This window comes from Puntigrus tetrazona, chromosome 12 (genome assembly GCF_018831695.1).
Source record: "Puntigrus tetrazona isolate hp1 chromosome 12, ASM1883169v1, whole genome shotgun sequence".
NCBI lineage: Eukaryota > Metazoa > Chordata > Actinopteri > Cypriniformes > Cyprinidae > Puntigrus > Puntigrus tetrazona.
In genome coordinates this window covers 1,710,378-1,738,064 of record NC_056710.1, presented here as the reverse complement: position 1 = coordinate 1,738,064, position 27,687 = coordinate 1,710,378, and the positions used below count along the sequence as shown (strand labels likewise).

The window sequence follows — 27,687 nt, the reverse complement described above, 5'->3', positions numbered from 1 at the left end:
CTATGACAAACAACAACAAAAAGGGTCGAATCTACCTTATATATTTTTTCAATATATTACCTATAAAACTGAGTAATATTAACTTTATTTTTTATCAGGAAGCAGTTCATCTACTGAATCAATATCTTAATATTAATTCATTAATATATTTAATTAATATATTCATAATAATTACCCAATGGGAAAAATTACACCTTACTTATTCAGGAAATGTACCTAAACATTTCATGCACTCTTTTTACATAAAACCACACATTTAATAATCCTCACACATTTAATTCTTAAAGTGTTGTCATCGTTTACTCGCTCTCACGTTGTCCCCAAAATCAGAACACTTTTGTTTATCTTCAAAACACAAATGAAAATAGTCATATATGATATTTATAATGATAAAAAAATCCATTCAGTCAAAAAAATCATAAAAATATCCATGTGAAAATATTTACAATATACAACATTTTCACTTTTAGGTGAATTATCCCTAAAATGTGCTGCCTAAAAAAATTGTCTGCTACTGGATTGTCTGCTACTGGATTGGTTGCTACTGGATTGGTTGCTACTGGATTGGCTGCTACTGGATTGGCTGCTACTGGATTGGCTGCTACTGGATTGGTTGCTACTGGATTGGTCGATCAGCTAATACAGTGATTGATACTGAAAATTAAATAATGGCATCAGGGCAACATTTTGTGTAACTATTCCTTACAGCCCTAAACCATAAATTTTGCCTCTTTGTCGCCGTCTATTTTTGAAAACTTGGTGTTGCAGTTCCTTGTGGACTTATATCCCATGCGTGGGTTGTGCTCCGGCGCGGATGAATCTAATGTTTTGAGGTGAACGTGTAGCCGTCAGTCACCGCACCGGTGGGAACCCTACACTTACTAATTACAGATTCTAAAGTTTTGGAATATATGACCCAGATAAGAATTTTGGCCGGATATTGTCATCTGAACAAGTAAGTAATAGGTCTGCCACACTTTCATCTGACCAACTGAGGGGAAAAAGCATTGCATTAAAATGGTGCTACCGATAGGGATTAAACCGAACAATCAATTAGCTCACATGACATCAAACCATGCAAATTATTATTGTTGTTGTACTTTATTCTCCAATAAACGACAACTTTTATTCATCAATAATCTGGAATTGTAAAAAAAAAAATTTATTAGAAGTTTCGAATTTACATAAAATGTCCATGTTGCAATGTATATACAAACTCAATATCATCGAAACACTCTTTCATTTGATTTGGCAGAAAATATAACAAACTCAAAACAAAAAGAAATATTAAAAGCGCATTAAACATGCATAATTTTATATTTCGCTTTTTGACGGTTTCACCAAAGCACACTCCAACATCGCGCGAGCGCAGACATACAGTAAAATTTTCAGATACAATGACTTTACAAACAATAAACTCCTAATCTGTAAAATAGATCTGTAAAATGTAGTTCATTGGCACAGAACTTGCTTATGCAAAGCATTGCTGGAAACAAAAAATCCATTTTTCGTACAATTTTAAGTTGATTTGTTAGTTTATAAGTTCTTGCTTCATATCTTGCATAGTGAGAAGAAAAAAATATATGTATTCTATGCCAAAAACAAAGCTGCGTGATGTAAAATTAGAATACAGAGTAAAAAAAATCTGAATTGCGAGCTGCACAGTAAATGGAAAAATGCTGGCTGTAAACCCGAAAACACAAGAAAACGTTTAGAAATTATAATTTTTTGCATAATTTGCACCGAAACCAAATGCACAGCAAATTCACTCTTCACAATGATGCTGGTAAACGAACATTACTTTGCACCTTTCTTAGGACTGTCAAAAGTTTAACACATTAGTTAAATATTTAATGCAATTAATACATTTTTTCACGTTTTGTTACACTGAAACAAAATATTTCTCTTGGAGTGAATATAGGCCTTTACTGCGTTAGGCATACGTTTCGACAAATGAGGGATGTGGGAATTGGTACAGTACGGTAATTGGCGACATTTCACAGATGCTGTCCATAGAGCTTAAGTTTGTTCACTCAGAACATCCCGCTGAACATTAAAGGGATAGCTCACCCAAAAAATTAAAATCCTGTCATCGTCTACTCCCCCCTGATTCTCCAAGCCATGTAATGTGTAACATAATCTCAAGCTGGAATCTAATACGGAAAGTATTATCCAAAGTGTTATCTTACGAACGTAGAGGAAAGCTACAAGTGTTTGTTATGCTCCTGGGCACATGGTGAACACAGAACGGATTAAAGCTGAATGAAAAGTGTATTAAATGTTTTGTTATGTAACGAGATTACAGCCCGTCTGCTTTCTTGTCGTCCCGTGGATATTCTGGTACACTTTGTCAACCAAATAAGTTTGAATCTGGTAAAGAAGAGGATAAACTGGCGGATCTCCCTCAAATGCTCCTCTCTGAATAACAACAACAAAAAAACATATATTGAAGACAAACTAGGGAGCATCCCAATGTTCTCAATCTGAGTTCAGACAACAAAAGCTGATTTATAATAGATGGTGGTAATGCCTTCGTAGTATACATTAGATCTTTTTCAATACATATTTCAAATCTGGCATGAACTGCCCCATGTTTTTATGGCAGCTGCAGTAACGTGTGACTTTACCAATTGGTGATTGGCTCTTTTATTCAGAAGGCGGGACTTATTCCGCCATATTTCGTGTTGTGCTTCCTCTATGTTACTCACTTTATTCTTTACTAACGTCAATGCACCATCCCCTTTAGGATCCTGTTTGACTGTAACTATAAAAATGACTGTAACTATGCAACCATATGTCATATTAACATGGTCCAAAGTATCAAAAGTGTCTATAAGGACATCCTAAAAATCAAGGCTGCCATTGGTCAATGAAATCTGAGCACCTATTAGACACGGATAACAAAACTCAGTGGCCAGTAAAAAACAAGCCAAACAGCTGACACTTAGTAATATTACATAGTAAATTATCAGTATTTTCCAAAAATGATTTTTGCATAATTGATTTAGGCGACAAGCTAAATAATATGTAGTGTATTTTCCTTATCTGCTTAAATGCTTTAAGTGCTTGAACCCCGGTAATCATTGCTTCCAGCTATATTTTCGATCGTAATTATTTTTAGCTTGTAATCACCCTTGATATTATTCCGAACAGAATGATCATTCAATTCATTTTCGTCTCGCGGTTCGTTCTTGGCGTTACCATTAAGGATATGAGCATTTTCTTCCATAAAGCATGAGGTTAAGGAATGCTTTTAAGTGTTAAAATTTCTAAGCGTGCCCATAAAGCATGAAGCAAATTATGCACATGGTTAAGTCATTCAGTAGACTGTGCAGTACCACGCTGGGATGAAGCAAAGTCACATGGTCAAATGATCACGCTATTTTATTCAGATCAAACAGACAAGAAAGCACATCTTAGCGTGCGGTGATGTAAAGCGGTTGGAGATGCAGTAGAGTTGTCATCAACCCCTGAGAGGGCAGATAATCCAGTACCCCCACCCTGCTAACCATTAGTAATCTGCCGCTAGGATCCTCCTCCCCCAGCCTATGAAAACCCTACAAACCCATCCCCCTAAGCATCTCTCCACATATACCTTCTGCCTCTGTTCGTCCATTCTGAAAATTAAACGTTGCAAACCTAAAAAAAGCAATACATTTTTATTCTAGCTTCTAGAAGTGCCGATGTTGCCTCACAGGCTCATTGGAGAAATGGAACATTTCGCTAATGTTTCCCATTAGGTTATGAAAACGTTATTTCTAAATGTCTGAATATATTCAAAATGTCGTGTTTTGACCTGAAAAATTCCGTTTAATCGTTCGCGTGTTCTCAGTACGTTTTAAAAGAAACATAAAATGTTCCATAAGTCACATTTCGAGTAATTTTACGGTAATGTGCATTTTTTGTAGTCGAAAAAGAATAAATCATTTACAGCGAATAACTAATTAGACATTCCTAGAATTTCCTGCACTAAATATCACGTGTTTCTTCTCATTTTTTCTTAGGGGTGTATGTTACATCGAATGTTGTTAAAGTAATGCTTACTGTATTTAAAAGCTGAGCTTTGGTTCGTCACGTGACTTTCTCATCACCACCTGCTTTTGGCGGTAAACAGTATTCATTACTTCAATAGGCTGGTATATTAACATTGTATCAGTTACCGAAATTTAAATGTAAATGTAAGTTAAATCCATATAACCTAAAATGTCGATACCATATTTTTACAGTAAAATTCTGGCAACCACAGCATAAACTTTTTTTTTTACAGTGTACGATGGCAACTGATATTTATGCATTTAAAGTAGGCTGTAATACCTGAATAAAATCCAGGTAGGTTTTCAAGATCCTTTTAAGTGAGATCCATATGTAAAAAAACATATGACATATGCAACCTGGTATATGATAATCTAAATTATTATTATTATAATTATGTTTAGGTTCAATGAACGGTTCCTGTTCAAAAAATTCGATTTCATGCTATAATTGCATGACTTAAAGCTGACCGCAGGCCAACAATCCTTCTCATCGGCCCTGTGTTCAAATGTTTATCTTCTGGTCACATGGTGAGGCTAAATATCTCGTAGCGTATTCCCGATGCTGCATCTTCATCTGCTGCCAAACGTGAGGGGAAGATGGCAGATGGCAAGACTTTATTATGCAGAAGAAAGAAACAACCACATGGAGCGGCGGAGCCAGATACACTATCAAAACGGCCTGGATGCACTTCAGCAGTGCATTCGCGATCAGAGAGGTTAAAGTGAGGCGTGCACACGTACTCACGCTGATATGATGAGGCAGAGCGGTAACGGAAATCTGTGCTGCAGACAGAGGACACGCAAGCGTTTCTGACCCACTCTTTCCCGCTGTACAGTTACACAGCAGTAAATGGGCTTTTGCTGAAGCATGCACTTACAGCGATGAAGGACACGCTCGCAGACCATACCGACATATGCCGTGGGTTTGCGATTCATATTTTAATCACGGGGCGCGTAATGCATCCAGCAGCGCTTAAGCTGACCCAGTCATTTATAATTGCAAACAAAAACACTGCATGCTTGTCCTTTACAGCTTTCTCTTCATCTCAGAATCGCTAAGCATTTCTTATCGTTTGGGATTCTTTCAAGCTGGCATGAATTTCACATATTATTCACGTTTTCCATGCATTTCGCAACTTCGGAGCATTACTAATTGGCCCATTTGAGCAAAATAAAAAAGGAAATACGATCAAAATATGAAATCAAATTGAATACAAGGCTGATTTTCGATTAATAAACAATGCTGTTATGTACTCAACTCAGGTAACAAAATGTAGTCTAAAACGTTTCGCTAACGTTCCCGTTACGTCATTTCTAAACGTCTGACTATTCAAAACGTCATTAAGAAAATTCCATTTTATAATTCGTTATAAAGTGTTACTTTTGAACGTTCTCAGTACGTTTTGAAAGAAACTGTAGCTTTTGTGCTACGAGAACGTTAATAAAGACCAGATAGTTACTTTTCCAAATTACTAGAAGAAAGGTTGTGAGAGTTCTTGTTAGGGAAAAATTTTTATGATTAGTTTGAACTAAGCGTTAATATTATTTTAACTAATATCATATAACAAACTCCATATATATGCTCATTAGCTCACCTGTATTACTAATTGGCCTATTTTAATAAATGATGAATACATTTTTTTAAATATGAATGAATTTATATATATATATATATATATATAATATATATCATATATATATATATATATATATATATATATAAATTTACTATATATTGGCAAATAGTAAATCATTCAATTATAAAAAAAAACATAAACATTCAACTATTAAATGTGTTATCGCAAATACCAACTGAATGTAGTTTTCAAGAAAAACTTGCAAAAATTAATCGTAACCAAAATGATTTATTTATTTATTTGTTTAAAATCTAGATGTTTGAAACCAACTTAAAAAAATACAGTTTGATTGGATCAGTGATTGAAAGGCCTTGTGACAACTAGCCCCGCTCCTCCAAACCATGAATCCACTTCCATTTCCTTTATAGAAAATTACTTTGGCTTCAAATGATTTGTTTGTATTGCCAAGGGCTGTAATGACTATAGTAACACGCAATTGATTATAGCTTGTGCCTAATTGTTCTACTGGCATTTAAAGCTTGCATTGTTTGTGGCGAAATTAAACAAGGATTTAATGCCAAAGAAAGAAAGAGCTTATTGGTGTTGATTTTTCTTAATCTCCTTTCTGTTTTGTCCAGGTTTGCGTGTGTCTGAGAGACAGCGGTTTGGGGCCCGTTACATAATACGACGTACTTCACAATGATTGCACATCCCATAAATAGATCAGATCACCTCATATAACCTGTCTTCACGACAACGCATGAAGGTCAGTATCAGATGAGGTGAAATGTTTCGGTCCGGTTCTCTACCGATGTTTAAATCTAATATACAAATGATTGTTATGCTGGGAAGGGATGCAGTAGGGCTCCTGAATGTAAATAAGGCGCGTGAGCACATTCAGAATGCAAAACAGAGGCAAAACACACCAGCGTGTGAGAAGACGATGCAGGCACGTAAGGTGATGGATGAGGTCTGGGTATATCTCATTCATTGACAATAGACGATGAACATATATATTGCTGCTCTCAGGTAATCTATTGTGTGCAAATGTGGGCTGCTGTTTTTATAATTAGTGCTTTGTAACAGAAATGAAATATAAATCTGACACTAACTGAAACTTATTGACAGATACAGATAATTAATAAACTAAATATTGGTGGACCAGTAGTCAAATTTGATCAAATGCATTCTTTAGCGCCCCCTGTTGGAGAAGAAATTAATGCATTTATATTGATTATGAGCTTATGAGCTCTGTTTATCAAGCATTAATTTATATATATATATATATAAATATATATATAAACACACACACACACACACACATATATATATATATATATATATATATATATATATATATATATATATATATATATATATATTATATAATTTATTAATTATATATAATTTATGATTTATTAATTATATATAATTTATGATGCTCATATTTGATCCTGTAAAAATAAGTAATCAATTGAAAGTCCTATTTTATAATGAATATGTAATAAACATAATGCGAATTAATGTACATAAATGTTCAATTAAATTAAATCAACTGGAATCTGAAAGGTGACGCATGAGATGACGTTTGATGACTTTTGCAAAATATTTTTTGTCAGTCATAAAATGATCTGACCAAAAATGCATTTAATATGATCAAAAACACCTCCATACACTATTTTGACATTTTTTTGCCGTCATACAAATTGATGTCGGCTAGCTATCACGCACAAATTGGTATTAATTACCGATATGTTGGCCATAATAAACTTTAACGTTAATGTAACTATATAAATAATCACATTACATTATTAACAGAAATTCCCACTTTCAGGAAATTGGAACAATAGCTGATTTCTGATGAATGTTATTACAAACACGAAATCTAAGAGAGTCTGCAAAGGTATTAGCTAAACCCTGTTATTGGGATTGATCATCTGATCAGACATCAATTTTATAGATGAGTTCAAAAACATATTCTGTTCTATAGCATTGGAAAAAAACGGATAAAGCTCTTTTGGTCCATCTTAAGTGAGCACCAGCACTCTATCATCTAAGTCAATAAATAACTTATTTTCTGTCATCTCTTTATGAAAGGATGATTCAGAGTTCATCCTCGTGCGATTTAGTTTTGTTGTGGTGAAATAAACACATTTCAACCTCCCAATAACCCCTGGACGCTCTTTTCGCATTGTATCCACAATCCAGACAATGTGGCGAGCTGGATTGTGAGCTTGCCAGAGGAAAAAATGAATTTTTTCCCCCTCTTGTTCCAGCCACAAGCCGTCCTGTTCCATTTCCAGTCCAGGCCTGACTTACAGTACGCTCCGAGATAATCCAGAAAAAACACAATCTAGCAAAATATCAAAACAGTTCCACCCAGCTTGCAGACTTCGCTTCTTTGTTCAGATTCATATCTGCTTGTGACATAAAAGAACATCCATTTCCCAAAGGTCTGTGTGTGTGTGTCTGTTTAAGCGAAGGATTTTACTGAGATCACTGACATATTTGTTACATTTTGTAATCAGTCGCTGGGTGCGGTTCATCTTAAAACACACTTTACGTTAGTCTTTCCCCTCCATTGCCACTACATCTAGTTTAGTCAGACATTTACAGATGTTAATGTCACTAATGAGGGAAATGAGTCATTATAGAACAAGTATGCATTTTTAAATAGCAGATGTCAGGCTCAAAAAATGAACATTTTGTCATCATTTACTCACCCTCACGTTTTTTTTCCAAACCTGCATGAGTTCCTTTTTTCTGCTGAGCACAAAGAAGATATTTGGCTGAATGTCGGTAACCAAACAGATGACGGCAGCCATTGACTTCTAAAGTATTTTTTCAGTCCGTGGCCAAGTTTGGTCACCAGCATATCTTATTGTGTGCACAACAGAAAAAAAGAAACAATTTCTCACGCGATTTTTGGGGCGAATAAATGATGACAGAATTTAAACGTTTTTAGGCGATTTATCCCTTTAAATGACAAATGTACACGGAAAGCAGCGGCTGAATACATTAGATGGAAAATGTTTGCATATGCTTTATTCTTTCGTAACACCTTCGACTTGTAAGGAACATTCAGCGAAACCACATTTATGGCAATTATACAAATCTATCATCATAGAACATGGAGTATATTACAAAATCTGTGCCAAGCTCACAGATTAAAAAAAAAAAAAGAAGTCATTCCCAAGGAACTGGCCAGCTAATGTACGTTTGGAAGAACAATACTGGTTAATGTGCTTGAATATCCCGTTTTTAACTTCAACGCAACCTCATAACCCAGAGGTCACGCATTTGACTTTGGCCAAAAATACTCAAAAATGTGCCGGCCATGTGAAGGCCATGTCAGAACGTCAAGACGTCATTTGTCCCTTATTTTTCCCTCTTAGGGAGAGAACTAAACAATTCTACAAATGAATTACAGTTGGTCTCTCGCTAAAGTGGCATTCGATGCATATAAAAGGCACTAATCTAAGATATACAGTATCAAGCGAAAGTCTATAAAATTCATTCGTTTGAAAAAAAAACAAGAGACAAACAACGAAAGCGTACAGTATGTGCTTAAACGGAAACATTTAAATCTAAAATGGCAAAGTGATTCTTTGCATAGTCTGTTGCATTTTATTATTACTAATACTATTTTTAGGCAACACCGAGAGCTACTGTTTCACTCATTTGTCATCTCAATTTGATTAAAAAACAAACATTACAAAGCATTAAACAAATTGACCGATTGCTACTGTCTGTAAATCTAAGTCTATAAACACCCATAATAAGACAATACACACAATACAAACTTAAATAGTACCTTTAACACGTGAGGTACAATTTCAACGTACTCAAGAGCTAAATGAAAATACTAAATATATACCGTACATGTGAAGATAAAGCAATGCATTGCAAGATTACTTGTAAGTGGTACTTCCTAGTAAAACATTTGTACCTTTGAGAGATCGATAGTCTTTGATTACTTTGGAAAAGTTGTCAGTGCAAGACAAAAGGCACTTGGTGGTTTCAATCCTTCGGAGCACATCTGGCAACGTTCACAGCTTTAGATATAGTCAGAATTGAAAAACTCGCTTTGGAAATGTCTGAAGAAAACGAAGAGCGCGTCGGGATCGCGATAGAAGGGGCGAGAGAATACGGAGAAGAGAGAAGCAAAGAAAGCGCTTTAGAGGGTTGCCTGAGAAAGCAGAACAGACTTTGGTCGCGTGCAGGAGAAAAGCCATGGATTGAGCTGTGATCGGGTCTTAGAGGCATTCCAAGGCTTTACAAAAAAGCTGGGTTCGGGGAGCGAGGCCTGTGAAGATTTGTGGTCTGCGGCATTTAGGAAGGCGGTTGAAAGAGAGCTGGTGTAATTTGCACTTCTGTCAGTGGCTAAACTGAGGCGCTATTGAGAAAGCTACTATCGGCAGGCTGACATTAAGTTCTAAAACTAACAGTGAAATTATAATTCTGCACGACTTTACTTCTTCTGCGAAAAGCAATACTTTGTTGATACATCGAAAGTCAATGTGGTCTAACGTTGTTTTGGACCCGAAAGAGTGCAACCAGTTGGCTTAGAATTAAAAACGGATCTTTATAGGTAATTTGTAACCTTTAAAGACAGAACTTTTGTTCAGTGTTTTGTTAAAGCCGTCTGCACACATTATTAGTGGTTCAAGCGTGTAGCACTGAAACCTTATCGTAAAGATTTTCAAAGATCCCCATTCTGACCTGAAAGTGACCGGGCAGACTGAAACGAAAGGCATAGAGACTGAAACTTTGGTTGGATGATAAAACCAACCAAATTTACAACATCATCAAGGTTTGCCTCGATCGGCCTGAGGAGGGCGCTACAGCGATCAATAGTATGGAATAGCTAATAACTCTTAACATACTTGTCTTATACGGATTCTATCACAACAGAATTTTTGGATTTTGAAAAACTTACTTTTAAAAACTAGTGCTATGTTTTTCAACCAAACCAGTGCACAAAAATGAGAGTGAATGTAAATAATAAGCAAAAAATTTAGTTTTCGATTCAAAGTGATGCCTAAACGTTCAGAAGAGGCACACTTTTCCTAAAACGGCTATAAGTTTTCAACGGAATGAGATATTTACACAAAGCTCGATATACATATGTAAGACCTCAATCTGAGGTTGCATGGGAAAAAGAGAGGACACAAGCATGAAAAATGCTATAACTTATCTCGAAAAACAAAATGGCCAATGACCAATTTTATCACTTATTATGTGGTTCCTGAAAGTCAATCAGAACGAAACGCAGTGGGCCTGTGTGACAAGTTGCCTTAAAAAAATGAAAGCGGAAAAAAAATCAACTTTGCCTCAAGAACCACTATTGTCAATCAAATCATTTATTAATTATTCAATATTAAATCAAAATCCTACTTTTGCTAACCATTCCTATGATTTTTTGCTCAGTTTCAACAACACCACTGCAGTACAATTCTCTGCTCTCAAGGTGAATAATTATCAAAAAAAGTTATTTTAAAAACTTTACACTTTAGTTATATTATATATTTATATATATATATATATATATATATATATATATATATATATATATATATATATATATATATATATATATATAATGTCTGAACGAAAATTCAAATTTAAAATTAGGTGAGCCCATGCAGCATGACAACTTTTATGGAGATTGGACTATAGCTCATACTATAAATATAACGGCCATAAATATTTAAAAACATCTTATTTGTAAGGTTAATTACCTGTAAATGCTTGGGAAAAATGAACAGCATAAATACTTCTAGAACCAACTAATGCACTCAGTTGACTTTCACTGTATGGATAAAAACAGCCGAAACATTCTTCGAAGCATCTTCTTTTGAATTCCATAGAAGAACTAAAGTCATACACTGAACGTATTTAAATTTTTAAATTTCCTTTTAAAAATAAACTATTTATAGGTATAGAAATAACGTACAGAGAAAGTACTGTGGAATTCAATCGGGGGAAAGACTGCTTTAATTCGACCTGAATGAAAACAAGCCTGTGAGGGATAGACGTACGCTCCATTTCATTCCTGTCAAATGCAATATGCCGTCTACTCTGAATGAAATCCATAAGTAATAACCAAAGGCTGGTGATTGTTTCCGCCGTGGGATGAGATAAGCTTCCCTTATGGATATAACACTTTGGCTTGATATCCATTTAAGTGCTTTAAATAAAATGTAGGCGCGTCTAGTCAGGCGAATCTGTCCATGGACAAAACATTTAGCATCTTAAAGTGCAAAGAATTAGTATGTCGAAGCCTAAGACAAGCATATAAATAAAAAATCTGCCTGCTCCATATACAAGCACAGTGCAGGAGCTCCAATCATCCTTTACTACATTTCCTTCATTGTAAAATGAGTACCATAATGCATAATGTACCACACTGCATATAATATTCAACAGTTCTCTGACCCTTAACCTCTGATCCATAGACTTTTGTTTATTTGGCACAGAAGGTTCAGAAGGTCCAGGTTTTGGTCCAGTACTGTGTATCAGGTTGGAGTTGGGAATGGGAATTTGTGCAGTTTCAGGCTGTCTGTTGGCATGGGCTCACCAGCGCCCGCTCACACTGGCAATGTCTGTGTGGAACTGGCGCGGAAGCCGACCGCTGGCGCCCCCTTCCAGGAACGAGGAGCGGATGTTGGGCGGCTCAAAGAACTTTCTTTGGTTCTTATTCAGCTCTGTCAAAACAAAAAGAGGGCTTAAATATTCACAGCTCGCCCTGCATACATGCATTTTAACATCACAGGAAAATGGAAGTAGTGACAGATCTTTCACCATATTGAGAAGTTACAAGGTGAAAACATTTTTGAGATATAAAACAAATGCATGTATGGGTCAACCGCTTCAACCAAACTACTGATATTGCTTTGGAAGCTGGAAAACAAGATAGCGTTTCAACTGAGCTATCAGTTCCATTTTTGCGAAACCAGTGGATATTTATAACTGGAAATACATTGTTAGTACTGTCAAACAATCAATCCAAAATAAAAGTTTTTGTTTACATAATATATGTATATGTACTGTGTATTTATTATGTATATATAAATGCAGACACAAGCATTATATTTATAGTATATAAAGTATATAAGGAAAATGTCATGTTTATTTATATATATATATATATATATATATATATATATATATATATATATATATATATATATATGCATGTAAATATTTTCAAAATATATACTGTATATATATATATATATGTGTATATATATATATATATATATATATATATATATATATTATTTTGGTTGTGATTAATCTCGATTAATTGTGTAACAGCACTAGTCATACAGATATACGTACAAATATTGGGTAAAACAGCACATTTTAAAATATATATCTTATTTTTATCCATACTTTTCAAAGTTTTTTTGTCGTTTAGTTCGGATTTTTTATTTAGCTTGTGGCGTTCTCTTGCAGTGTGCCTTAAAAATAGGTCAAAATAAGGTATGCAACCTTAAAATGCTGCCTACGTTGACAGCTAGCTAGGTTTTTGACAGCTCCGTTTTTGAATTATGATTTTTAGATGGCAGATCTCATTTACGTGGGCGGGCTTGACAGGGCCAATGTTCCATTTTCCCGCTGTAAAGGACAAAAGAGAGGACATTTCTCTCACAGGGACCAAACTTGCATCAGCCCAGATTACAGCGAATTGTGTCCGAGGTCAGTCAGAGAAACAAACACAGGCCTGCAGTCATTTCCCGTCTTCCCCCGTACCTCTACACTTTACAATCCCATCTGCACCACAATTTAATTTTTAACGGTGAAAGGGCTACCTCAACCTCAGGCATTGCGTTTTATTCTCCAACCACGAGGCTGATAAAACACGAACAATGTTTTCGTTTTAGTCAATTTCCTCGCCGGGCTGCAGGAAGTCATTGTGGTTATCGAGCAGTGGGTGGTCAAAATATATCGCAGATGTTCGTCTAATGTCCGAGCTTGTCACTTCCACTTGCTGTCATGCTGGGATGTGGACGGTCAGTCAACCCTGGCCGGTTGCGTAAGCGGAAAGCCAAATCCAATTTCATCTCTGACACCTCAATAAATCATAATCGTAATCCCCAAACCCTGCAGCTGTCCAAATTACTCAAAGCTATTAAAAAGGAAAATCTTGCGTGGCATGTTGTGTCCGTCTGCTATCACGGTTAATATTCTGTTGGTTGGTATCAGGTTGATACTAAAAATTCTTGAGAAACGTAACGAGACCGGTCTTTCTGCAGTGAATATTGACTCGGTTTGGTACCCGAGGGATGTCTGAATAATAACAGAATCGCATACAGTAGGTATTTGAATGACTTTTAGAAAAGTGTTGTGTGCATGAACAGTCAAATGAACCTTCTGGTATTACTGCAAACAGTATGCCTGAAAAATATCAGATCTGTGTATTACAATCAACCTAACAGACCTGCCGCCTGTCTATTATTGCTATTAATATTAATAAAATATTTCAATTAAAAAGGGAATGCATTTTAATTCACTCCTTTTAATTACTGATTTTATTAAAAACAAATACCTGAACATACATGCCAGCATTATTGTATTTGTAATATTTGTTAACTTGATTACATAATAATAAGTACCTAATAAATGTTGCCTACCAGACTTGTGATGCTCACATTTAAAAAATCGAATTGTTTTACCAGTTGTTTCTAATTTAAGAAAACTAATGATACCACATACATGATATCAACAGAAGCATCACTATAATAATATATACAACATACTGTATTAAAATCTGATGTTTATTATAATTAAGTTAATTTAAATTAAAAGGTTTATTCTGTAACAGTTAAGGTCTATCAAATGTTTGAAATTATGGTAATTATGTAATGTTAAATGGCTATATTTTCTCTCTATTTATTAAGATTGCAATAAATTCATATTTAAATTAGTGCAGTCAAACAATTAACTGTGTCCAAAATAAAATATTTGATTACATAAAATAAATATATTTATGTATATATAAATGTATGCAAAAATTTGATATATTTATATATATATATATATATATATATATATATATATATATATATATATATATATATATATATATATATATATATATATATATGAATGCATATACATGCAAGAAATATATATATATTTATATTTATATATATATGTATATGTGTGTGTGTGTGTGTATGTAAAATACAAGAATATAAATATATAAATGTATATGCTTATATATACTTATATATTTTCAAAATACAGTATGTGTGTGTGTTTATTTTCCATCATAAATATACACAGTACAAAAACTTTTACTTTGGAAAAGATTTATCATTTGCACTAATTATACAGTCTCCGTGTTCCGCATTACTTTTGGAGATTCAATGTGAAACTTTAAGGCGTGATTAATCATGACTAATTGCAGACACATTTCTTTAATTGATTGACTGCACTTATTGATTGATTGCTGTGGAATCGAGAAAGGTATAAAGAGTTGTGAAATACACCGTGCCAGCCCTAGCTGTTGGTTTGGAAGAGAACTGACCTGAAATGGCCAGCAGCATTTTCCTGCGGGCTCCAAATGTAGTGATGCCGAGCTCTTTCAGGTCCTGATCCGTCAGCGTGAGGAACGTCTGAAGGTCAATCTGAGAAACAGACGCAAACTGTATTTTTAGTTCGGACTTTTAGAGAAATGAAAATGACTGTGGGGAGAATGGAATAACAGTGTGGAATCAAAGTGCATGCGCACTGACCACTGCACCACAGCCCTCTCTCTATAACCTTCTGATGATATGTTTATAAGATTAAAGCCATAACCAAATTTTGGACTCCTCAGTGTTATCTCTGGCACCTTGAAATGCAGGACTTGAAATAATGTGTGAATTGTAGATCTTTTTTCTGGCTATTCTGATGGTTTCAGTTCTGCGCTGGAAGTTGCGTCACTGTGACCTTAGGCCAGTCTGACGGCATACGCGCCAGATAAAGCTGTCACACCGACAGCGTTTCTGCTGCGTAACAAGAGCTGCGGCTCCACAGAAAGTCAAGTCATCTCTGTGCTACTACATTGAATATTTCGTTTATTAAAAGCCATTAAATTGGGGTCGGTCGTTCAGAATTACTGCGGACCTGACTGTCACGAAATCCAATATAGCATATGAGAAATGGAAAAACTATTACCATTACGACAATTTGTCAAGCCATTCAAAAAACGTTCGCTCCAGTATTTAATGTTGCTTCATAAAAGCCTATTTAACTGATTTAAAGTGCATTTTCTGCTGAGTTCAATAGCCATAAGACATAAAAACAACCTCCCGGGCGGCAGAAATCATCTAAAGCTCATTTAAGTGTTCTGATCTCGAGCAGCAACACTGACAGAGAAGGTATCGGCGGCTCCGTCTGTACCTCCTGCTGCTGGAAGACGTCGGTGTATTTCCCGAGGCCAAGTTTACTGAAGAGCTCAGGCAGATCCGATCCTTTGAAAGACGTGTTGAGATTACAGCCATTAGTTCCCGTCACCGACGAGATGCAGTCCATGTAGTTGCTGCTGCTTAGGTAGTGCTCTAATACAAAAATACATCAAGGTTAAGTGTCTACCTGGTTTTGGCCAAACTGCATTCATAGCCTCGCGAACAAAAGTGTATTTAATTCCACTGAAGGAGCACTCGCAATATATATATCAAATTTAAAAAATTGATTTTTTTAAAAACAACGCTTGCTGATGGTATAATACGGATGAAACAAATACAGTTTGTCGTCATAGTTTTTGAAGAAGTACACTTTTTTTATGTAACATAAAAATAACTTAAAAATCATATGATATAAAATTAGATTTTGACTGTAATTTAATTTATTTTACTTCAACTGCAGAGTGCTGTATTACGTTTAAAGTAGAAATATTTTCAAATGTACTAAATTTCAACTTAATGCAGGATTCAAGAGAACATTATAAAATTTTGGTTTACCGTACATGACAGTAAATTTGTCCAACGCGGCCAATTTTGTGCGTATTTTACGAGGTGACTAATTCATACGACCTCACTTGTACGATTTTATACGATTTGTCCAAACCCCAGTGACAAGTAAGTTAAGCGACGGGGTTAGATGTAGGCATTTTTACAAATTAATATGAATTGGCGACTCGTAAAATACGTATGATTTAGCAAAAAAAAAAAGTGAGGCCATACGAATTTGTACGTGAAATATGTCAGAATTGCTGTAATTGCTGTCGGATTTGTCAGTATACTTTAAACTCAATATAAGTCATTTTTACATGTGATGATATACTTAAGTCCTACTTAAGTAAAAAACACTCTAACTTCATATAATATAAATGTAAACGATTTTTATTTACTGTAATTGCAAATGAAACACAACTAAGCCTCCAAAATCATTGCATTCAGTTTGCATTTAAGTATACTTTTTCCAAAGCGATTTACAGCTGGATGTTAAATCAAACTATATTGAACTATGTTAGTTGGTTGCTAGTTAGTTAGTCGAGTTCCTTGGAGCAATATTGGCATGAGTTTATCGACTCAATTCTTTCACTTAAACGATATTTTAAATTACCTACAACATCACCATCATACTGATATTTTGTACCTGAGATATGTCACCATAAGTAACTAAAAGAAGTCTTTGAAGTCACCACTGAGCTCAGTCATTTTAACTGAAGAGCACACCTGTTTTGTTCTGCTTCCTTTTGGGGCTGATGGGAGAAGGGAAGTCTCCGTGTGCTGGGAGCCCGCTCCCATTCCTTTCCCTCCAGTTATCCGAGTCACTGCCACTCGCCACCCCCTCTCTACTGTTAGAGCGGGACAGGGCTAGAGGCGACCCCTTGCGAAACACAAATCATAGCAGTTTTATTCCACTAAAATACCAAAGTCATCAGTGAGAACACAGCAACCAAATGAATGAATACTATCAGCATACGGCAATTCATAGGAGAGAGGTGCTCAGCCCTTTGGCCCGGTGTGCTTTTTACCTCATATGTAGTTGACATGGTAGGTTTATAAGACACATGGTTAGCCCGGCGCAACTCCTTAATAGTTTCTGCAGGCATAGACTTTGAGAATCCCAGACCACTCCACGTGTTAGTAGGGGTTCGGACCTCCGTGACCACCGGCTTCTTTAACATGGCTGAATACAGAAAACACAAAAAATATGATTTATTAAAAATAAATATAACACCAAGCAATACTGCTTTAAATTGTCAAAAAATAGAAACGTTTTCTGTTTCAATTAATTCCATTTTTGTATTTGGCTATTCTGAGACCAAAAATAAACATCACATTTCCACCCTTTTTACTAAGTTTAGTTGTAATTCAGTGTAACAATGTGGTCAGGAATATTTACAAAATACAAAAAAACTAAATTTGTGACACATTAAAAGTCACCCCAAATACTAATTAGTTTTACATTTTGTTAAATTTGACACTATCCATTTGTCAGTAAGAGTTTTACTCATTTAAAACACAACAAAATTTTAAATGCTTTCTTATTCGTCTATATATGTTTGCTGAAATATTGTATTACGTTGAATGACAATTAGTAGCATTATTCCAATCAAATGTTGACATTTTATTCTCCAAAAAACGTATCTGAATCCTTTTGATGCTGACATCTTAACGTCTTTGACCCAGAGTTGCAAAAACAAAAACTACATTTTTAACAATTTTCAAAAATGATTTTTCAATGTGCATGCAAATTAATCTAAATCAAACTGCAGTTGTGTTATATTGATTGGCTTACAAAATAAGCTAAATAATACAATAAAACACAGTAAAAACATGATAAAATAATAAAAAGTTATATATATAAAATCTATTATTTATATAATCATGGTGTAAAGGGTGAACATTGCCAACATTATCTGCAAAAATATTTCACTTTTTTAAATATATTTATCTGTTGTTTAATTGTTAATTTTAATGATATCATTATTTTTTCTAATTACAGTAGTGACCGTGATTTTTATTTTAAACAATAAGGAGAATTTTGTCAAAGCAATTGCGAAGAAATCCTTTTTTTTTTTTCAGACAATTTGTGGCAAGGCATGATCGGGCTGGTATCCGCTAACACAAATGTTATTATTGGTTCGTGTGAAATGTAGGAATCAGGAATTCTAATTAATCGATCAAGTATTTGATGCCAAATTGCTAAATCGGTCAAAACCCAGAAGAATTTACAATAAAACGGTGCGCCCCATTTCCATAGAGTTCCAACATAAATCATTAAGAAAGAATAGTTTACAGTGTGCGGGCAAAAAGGAGCGTTAACACCGGGTACATTCCTCGTTCTCAGGTCCAGAGTTTACAGTAAGAACGCTGGACACAGGACGCGAGGTGTGGAGAAGCTTTATGAGGCAGAGTATATTTACCGTAAATGCGAAACAGGGGCTTTAATGACACCCTGCTCACTGCCAGACATTCAGCCTGTGAAGACACTGTAGTCCTGCTTTGTTCACTGCTGGCACACTAGACTAAACACAACCGGTTTCCAATTCCCCCAGCAGCCTACCAGCAGAATTGTTTTTAACAATATAGATGGGTGGGAGACTCTCTTTAAGCCTCTGTATATAGCTTTAACTGTGATTTGATTTGTCAAGCACATACCTTTGGTTGCCAATAACTTCTTTTGCTCGTAGTCAAACGCCTGTAGAGGTGAACAGAGAGAAAGCAAAGAGTGTTTAGGCTGTTGGAAAGGATTTGAGAATTATGTCCCTCATTTCTCCTGTCAGCTTGGTTTATGGAACGAGAAAGGCAAATGGTAAACATCGCCTCATTCTGTCAAAATCATTTAACGGACTGTGGCAAACAGAGTAGCGCTGACTTTCTGTCGTTTCAGGAAACGCAGCATTGTATCGAGAGATCACAACATACAGAACCCGTCAAAGGCCTTGAATGAGATTTAGAAAAAATCTATATATGTTCAAAAAATATATTCAAATCGAAAAAAAAAGGTTTCTTATCTTTAACAAGGCTGCATTTATTAACAGTAAAAACTGTAATATTATTAAATATCTTCTTTTCTATTTGAATATATTTAAAATTTAATTATTATTATTATTATTATTATTATTGCAAACAGTTTTTGCTTTTTAATAATTTGGTAGAAACCATGATACACTACCATTCAAAAATTAAAAATTGATCAAAAGTACCATAAATATATTTATAAAAGTATGTATAATATTGCAAAAATTAAAAAATTGATCAAAAGTACCATAAATATATTTCTAAAAGTATATAATATTGCAATGAATCAAATCTAAAATAAAAGTTTTTGTTTACATAAAATATGTAATGTGTATATTTATTTGGTATACATAAAGACACACATACAGCGTGTTTTGAATTTTTTTTTTACATTTTTGTGTAATGTGTATATAAATATATTTAATATATAAATGTAACATTTATGTATTAATGTAACACACACACACCTGATTCCACTAATCACACACACGCCTGATTACACAGCTGCTTCCAATCAATCACATGCTACTTAAACAACGGACTTCCTACTGACCACGGCAGAGTATTTCATAGCTACCTTACAAAGCCAGTTTGAAGTCTAGTTTCCTAGTAGTTTCCCATGTTCTGACCCAGCCTGCTTACTTCAGATACCCCTCTTTGATTATCCCTCTTTGTCTAGCCCCGTTGGATTATGTTAGCCATGTGTTTTTCCCTTGACATACCTGTTTGCTGTTTTGCCGTTTCGTCACTTCCGTTACAGGCCGTTCTATTTATTCGGTAATAGTTTACGTAACTAAGGGCAGCACTTTGATTCTTCTAAAGAGTTTTTAAGTAACATTAAAGGCTGCATCACCTGCATGTTGGGGAAGGAGGACTGGGGCGGCAGGCGGATTCTGTCTGAGTTCTGCTGAGCGGCCCGTTCGGCGGCTCTTTCACTTCCTGGAGCGCGTTTATCAGCCACCGGACTCTCTGAGGCGCTGGAGTCAGAGTCTGACAACAGACAGTCTGAACTACATGGACAAAAGAACAGATAAATAGAGCAAATACGTTTAATGACAAGCTCTAAGAATGACTAGTGATTGACTGTTGAGCGACTGTGCATGTGATCGTACTGCAGGAGGGAGTTCTTGGTGCCCTGAAGAAGCTCCAGGGCTTGCCTCTTTCCTGACGTCGTCTTACAAGACGCCAACATCTGCTTCAGTTCATTGCTGTTTCCCGAGTGAGAAGGGCTTCGAGGCATGCCCACCTCCACGAACGTATCTGATCCTGAAACGCACACATTGTCGAAACGGTGTTATTCTTTCCTCAGGCCCCCATGTCGAACGCTTTAGTTGAGTAGTTTGAGATTGTATTCCTGCAGCGCTCAGCATCAGAGGACCTAACACGCCATTTACCTTCACTGCTTTTAAGGAATAAGGAGACTGATTTGACTTCGTCTCATCTGAAAGCAAAAACACACCGACTAAATGGATGTTAGGCCAACTCAAACAGCTTTAACAATGTTGGAGCACGGAGAACCTTGGCCTTGGATTTCCACAGATGCTCCATTCAGGGAGCAGGAAGGAATGAGTATAATAATTTTGTAACCGAGTTTATATTTATCCAAAATTAGACTGACCAAAGTCAATAAATTCTCACTTTCAATCTAGAGAAGGTCAAGGAGTTGTTTCAAGTGCTAATCAAACGGCTGGCATAATTCAGCGGTGAATGTCACTGGTTGCATTAGAGTGCGAATAAAAGAGAGTATAATATATCAATTAATGTAGCCTTGGATGCATGAAATGTTGATTCACATGGCATATACTGCAGTATAAATAAAGCTAGTATTTACCAGATCAAATTACTCAATTCTGACATATGTCGGGCATCAGTCTTGGCGAATATGCCATCACACTTGACTGACTGTAATAGTCAGTAAATTAAAAATAGCAAAGTACACGCTTTATAAGTGTTTAAAGGTTTGGGCTAAGTAAGACTTTTAAATGGTGCATTGATTTTATCCAATATACAGTAAAACATAATATTATTACAGTTTAAAATTACTTTTTTTATGCTTCATAAAATGTAATATGCTGATTTGGTGCCCAAAAACAATTCTTGTAACAATATTGAAAACAGTTGTGCTGTTTAAAGGGTTAATTCTCCCCAGTACGAAAATTCTGTAATTAATTACTCATACTTACGTCATTCCAAACCTGTAAGACCATCTTTGGAACACAAATGAAAATATTATTGATGAAATTGAAGAGCCATGTTACCCTCTATTGACCAAAACACAAATAAAATAATCCAGGTCCAGAAACGTAGTAAGTACATTGATAAAACCGTGACATCAGTGGTATGCGTTGCATCGCGATACAATATGTATTGTTAAGCAGTATATCAATAAAGGTGACTGACTGATTGATTGACTCCCCAAAATGGCGGAAAGACGTAATCCAGGGGAAAATGGAGAAGTAAATTATTATTTTTGTTTTCTTTGTGCAAAAAAAGCATTCTCGTAGTATCACAAAACTGAAGTTGATGGTTTAACAATGTATTTACTACGTTTCTGGACCCGGATCATTTTAGTTGTGTTGCTGTCTATGAAGGGTCAGATGGCTCTCCGATTCACGTTCCAAAGATGAACGAAGGTCTTACAGGTTTAGCACGACATTAGGGTCAGTAATTAAAGACATAATTGTCATTTTGAGGTAAACTAATAATTCTTCGATAAATAGAAATCTCAAAGAAATGTATTTATTGCAAACAGAAATCTTTTGTTTCATTATATATGTATTTACTGTTACTTTTTATGCTTTTTAAGCGTGTTTTCGGAATAAAAGTAATTAATATTTTTAATGACCACAAATCTTGGTAGTGTGTATATTTATACGACTGAACAATTATTAATACTTTACAATTAGTTTATATTTCCGATCCCACTGGCAAACCGTTTTACCTACATAAAGCGTGGATATTTTTACGAAGAAAAAAAGCTAAATGACTTTTGCAGCGCAGAGACATGCATCTTTTTATTGAGGATATAATGAGGAGCTGTGGGAGATGCAGACCTTGGTCTTGGCTGGACTTGCTGGACAGTGGTTCAGAAGGGCAGTGGGGACTGGCTTCCTGCACGGAGTCGCCATGAGCTGCGGTCAGAACTTTATCTGCCAGAGCTGCTGCAGACATTCTGCTGTACATGGTGCCGGGCTGCTACACAACACACAATATTTTGGTCGAGGAAAGTCAAAGAAGGCTAACTATGAGAGGTATACAGAACAGCTTTTTAGCATAACTGTAAATCATCTCATGATGGGGAAAGAAGACTCACTTTGCTACTAAGGGGAGACACGGCTTTACTGCAGTCTGATACTCCGTTGACTTGGGCGTCTATGGGGGCGAGACCAGGAGGAGGGGACGGAGTGTTCTGGGTGTAGCCTGGCACCCCTGACAGCAAGATGCTGGTTAGAGTGGCCTGGGTGGCTGGATGGATCATCAAGGGTGATGAGAAACCTAAGAAAAAAACAATTATCCAGTTTGGTTTAAAAGATGTATCTAACTATTATATAATAAAATATAGATTTTTATTGTATAAAATAATATAATACATCAATGTAATGTAATATAATATAGTGCACTTCAAAATAAAATAGTAAAATCTAATAAAATAATAGACTGTGTTCTAAATCTCAAAGGAATCTCTTTCAAGTTTATTTCAAGATAACTAAAGTGTGAATATCTGGGATGAAGAATCCGTACTGAGTGTGTTTGTTTGTGGATGTCTGTCAGTCTTGTCCTTACCTGCAGTGCTGGCAGGACTGGTCAGTGAGTTGGGCCAGAGATTGGGGCTGGGTGTTCCAGAGGTGGATGACTGTAATGGGCTGATGGAGCTGTTGAGAGCATTGAGAAGGGAGTTGGTGGAGGGTCCTGTCATGGAGGCCGTCGTTGGTCTTAGCAGGCCTGCGGGTCAGACAAAAAGATGTGACAGTAAACCAAAAACACAACATTTTCAGCACAAGTAAAGGAATGGTTCAGAAATGAACTCTGCTGGAAATGTACCTACACTTAGGCCGTCTAAGATGAATGAGAGTTTTTTTCTATATCAGAGCAATTTTAGCATTACGTTTATTAATTATTCATTCTTAGACTTATTTAGACTTAATTCTTTACATTTTGGTCATATTTTTTGTTTTTTCAAAAATCTTTGTATTTAACGGCCTCTTTCCACTCTTTTTGGCGAAAAGAGAAAAATGTAAGCCTCATGTAAAACTGCAACTTCAGGATCATGCCAAAGTCCAAGCCAGCTGGTTTAGTCGGCAGGCCAAGCAATGATGCAGTGAGAGGAAGTGGTAATCCTGTCATGCTTTTCACCCACTTACATGCCTTTTAGCAAAACAATTAGGATTACTTGGAGTATGTTACATAACCTCATTAATATTCATAAGTCAAGCCGACCTCAGTGTTTCCCTCACTTTTTGAATTGTTCTGCATTTTGGATATTTAAATACGGTAAAATGTTCTCCTGTATCAGTCTACACACACACACACACACACACACACAGAACTAATTCAAATTATGTAACCCCGCTTAAGTTGATTAGAAGTATAATGTTCTTTAATAGCCGCTGGAGGATAAATGTAATGTTGTTTTACCCAGGCTGGTGAGGCCGAGGCCAGCAGAGGCCAGGATGTCAAGGCCAACGGGGCAGGTGAGAGGTGGAGGTGGAGCAGGGGCAGAAGGTGTACTGCTGCTGTTGCTGCTGGTGCTGGAGGGGACCGATACACCACTGCTCTCCAAACCCAGCAGATAACGCCTGGCCTCGTACATGTTCAGAGCGTTCCTCTCCACACTCTTCACTATCACTGACTGACAGCCGAGAAAAAGAGATTTTGAGTTTAGAAATCAGCTCCTGTCCACTAGTAGGCGCTATGCTAAATTAGTACAGTGTCTGTTTGTTAGCCATTTAGAAAACAACAGCAGCAGAGTACAGAAGAAAAGGTTTTATCAACAACAAAAGACAGTAAAGTCCTAAGGAAGCTAATTTCTGCCACTGAAAAAAAAATTATATATGTATTGCGACTTTTTATTTCACAATTCTTACTGTTTTAAGTTATAAAGTCAGAATTTTTGAGATGTAAAGTTACAATTCTGACAACATGTTAATGTTTTTATTTTTAGATCACAATTGGACTTTATAACTCGCAATTGTGAGTTCATATCATTGAAAAGTCGCAATAACCTTTTTTAATATATTTTTTTTTCAGTGGCAGAAACGGTCTTCCATACTTCCTGTTTACACCAAAGACGTTACTTTAATGATAACGCTAAATATAAAGTTAAAAAAATTCTCTATTTAAACTATATCGATAATGCCGCAGATGAATAATGCTGTTGGAATCACTTTCAAAATGATTTTTCCAGCTGATGAATGATATAAACATTGACGTCCAATCTTTTAATAAAGAGAGTGTTATCATGCATTGCTGTGGATGATAATTAGTTATTGTTATGTAACGTTCTTAGTTTAAACAGGTATTCAGAGAATGTTCGCTGTGCCGATTATCATTTTTTTGTGTGTACATAAACATTATTCTGATGTGTTTAACTTCTGCGTTTGCATCTTGCATACGATCTGTTACATGATACGAATTGTGTTCAGATATAGAGAAAACAGAGTGAGAAAACTGGTTCAAAAACTCTTCTAGCGTTAGAAATAATCAGTACATTGTGGTATAATAATCCTTTTAAAGATAAAAATTCAATACATAGTCTTTTTTCCCCGCTTTCAGTATGTTTTCATTTAACATCAAATTCTTTTAATTCTAAAAGACCAATACGATTTTTATTTTTCATGATCCCTTTAATTCATGGAATTTTGAGGAATACGAGGTTGTCGAGCTCTATTACTGGTGAACTTGCTGAACCTGAGACTGGAGGTTTTCTGTGAATGTACTGAAATTCTACATCATCTCATATTTCCCTTTTAATTGGTGGTGTACACGGTACTTCCTCCTTAGCATGTGTGCTGCTGTATATACTAGTCAAGGCTACTACCGTAGCAAACTATTAGTGAAAGAAGAGAAGCTAGAGGCATCAACACAAATCACTGAAATGGAAAAACAGAGGTTTATACTAAGACTGATAATTTACAGTGCTGCCATTCAGCTTAAAACACGGGATAAGATTTCACCCTTGACCATGACCAAGGACGTGAAGCATTCCCAGTTTCCACATCCTGCTAGTAAACCACCCACAAATCCTACACGTTCCATACATTACTTTTACAAGACTAGGCGTCTTAATTTTAAACCTACGTCTCAATGCTTGATCTGAGGATTCAAGGTATCTTACAGGGTGTCATCTAAAATATAGAGACAAAAATCTACACTTAAAAATGTATTAATGTCTTTATATTAAACTAAAGGGGCTACTGTGGTCGCTAAGATTTTTGGTAAGATCCCAAATAGTCAAATAGTAATATCGTGAAATATTACGACTCAAATAAACCGCGTTCTACGTGAATCTGTTTTTAAATGTGTAGAGTAGAGTATATGTTCTTTAATGTATAATTATATTAATTTGCCCTGTTGAGTAAATCTGGCCCTTTAACGCTATGGCAGACATTTTGTAAATTTGTTAAGAATAATTTTCCCGTATTTGGCCAATAACTGTAGATCCAACCTTACATTTAATAGTTTTAGAGTAAAAACTCTTACATGAACAACTATGAAGAGCTATTTGCGAACTCGAGAAGAAAAATCCCCTTGAAAGTAGTTAATTAAAAGGCATCGCAAAAACGAAAAAGTGAGTTCTGAGAAAAGCTAAAAGTGTCCACAACCAAAAGTGATATGTTTAGCATATGCAAGGTCAAGTTTGGGCCAATAGTGTGAGCGCGCAGACCTTGCTGGGTTGCTTGGGTTTGGGTTTGACACTAATGAACACATCGAGCTGTTCCATTAGGGAAGTAATGCACTGCGGTTCCACCTCGATGTCCTCTTTGATATCAAACATCAGCACCAGTGGCAGGCAGCCCTGCGGAAAGCACGAGGAAGAAAAAAAAGAAATTGAACAAAGTTTTTCTGCACCGTTGTAAATCATTCATACAGTCGAACTTTAAGTGTTTCAAGGACTCCGTTGGCCTCTGTCCTAAAGCAGCAAAGCTACAGTTATTCAGCAGTGATCCATCACCTACTTCTCATGTTGAAAAGAAAAACAGCAGCAGGTACTCCAGGCGTAAGGCTTTCATTTACTGGGCCTTGACCTTCTTTTTCCTCTCCCGACACAGCTAACTCAGCAGGCAGGGAAGAAACTGCTACATATGCAGGAAAAGTTCTAGAGCTTAGATCGTGTGGTGGAAAGCCCGCTATGACGGTCTTATTTGTGAATGCTAAAAATGTCCTTAATGGATCTAAATTGAGCCAAAAACTGAATAAATGATTCTTGAGTACTGTCTCTTCCCTCGGCCTCCAGCTGAGTGTTTAAATCAGGACTTGCGGGGACAGACAGGCCGATATGTGTCTCCAGAGAGGACCACAAGTGCGGTGGAGGGCTAATTATTCTGCTTTCAGAACGGGGGAATGCTCTCCACTTGTGTGTTCCTCAAAAGAATTGTTTTTTTTTTCTGGTGCCTCTGCCTTTGTCAGTTTAATATTCTTCTGTGTTGGCTGGAGACCATTAATTTGAAAAGGACCACCACATAATGAGACAAACCAGAGTCGCTATTTGTGTGATGGCTTGAGGGGAGATGAGAGTAGAGAGAAACTAAAGCTTCTGCTAAAGATTACCTTGTGGTGCCTGGGTGGCTATCTACTTGTGCATCTTTTCATCTCAGTGCAATTTATTATACTTAAACAAAACAATCTCTCACCATCAGGTACTGACGAGCCAGACACACAGAGTCAATGGTTCCCTGCACATAGACGGTGGATTTCTTCTGTGGGCAGTTGGGGTCTGGGAAGTGGACCTGTGCTCCTGTACGCTGCATGATGTGCTTGATGTTGCTGCCGTTTCGGCCCATCATGAAGAGGTGGTGCTGGGGCGCGATGTCAAGCTGCGTGCTGACCGTGATGGCGCTGGCCAGGTTGCCCGCGAGGTGCTCCAGTAACACCGCCGTACCCCTCTACGAT

The 27,687-nt window shown here is 36.2% G+C and overlaps 1 protein-coding gene and 1 long non-coding RNA gene across 3 annotated transcripts in view; one reads left to right on the top strand and one right to left on the bottom strand.

Moving 5' to 3' along the window:
• Positions 1-795: 795 nt before the first annotated feature.
• Positions 796-27,567, top strand: LOC122355537. Its single transcript, XR_006252228.1, has 3 exons — positions 796-955; positions 6,250-6,377; positions 27,435-27,567. It is a non-coding gene; the product is annotated as an uncharacterized LOC122355537 (long non-coding RNA).
• The window catches only part of bicc1b (BicC family RNA binding protein 1b), a 69,603-nt gene continuing 50,550 nt past the window's right edge, over positions 8,635-27,687 (bottom strand). The window contains exons 8-21 of one of the 2 annotated variants that reach the window (XM_043253971.1): positions 27,429-27,680; positions 26,462-26,593; positions 24,214-24,427; positions 23,362-23,520; positions 22,892-23,073; positions 22,632-22,773; positions 20,691-20,844; positions 20,432-20,588; positions 19,216-19,255; positions 17,586-17,740; positions 17,284-17,437; positions 16,007-16,164; positions 15,150-15,249; positions 8,635-12,318 (exon numbers count right to left, since the gene is read on the bottom strand). In XM_043253971.1, coding sequence (XP_043109906.1) covers positions 12,188-12,318; positions 15,150-15,249; positions 16,007-16,164; positions 17,284-17,437; positions 17,586-17,740; positions 19,216-19,255; positions 20,432-20,588; positions 20,691-20,844; positions 22,632-22,773; positions 22,892-23,073; positions 23,362-23,520; positions 24,214-24,427; positions 26,462-26,593; positions 27,429-27,680 — 2,130 coding nt within the window. In that variant the 3' untranslated portion in view covers positions 8,635-12,187. The remainder of the gene's footprint in view (positions 12,319-15,149; positions 15,250-16,006; positions 16,165-17,283; positions 17,438-17,585; positions 17,741-19,215; positions 19,256-20,431; positions 20,589-20,690; positions 20,845-22,631; positions 22,774-22,891; positions 23,074-23,361; positions 23,521-24,213; positions 24,428-26,461; positions 26,594-27,428; positions 27,681-27,687) is intronic. The other variant, XM_043253972.1, reaches the window with a different exon arrangement.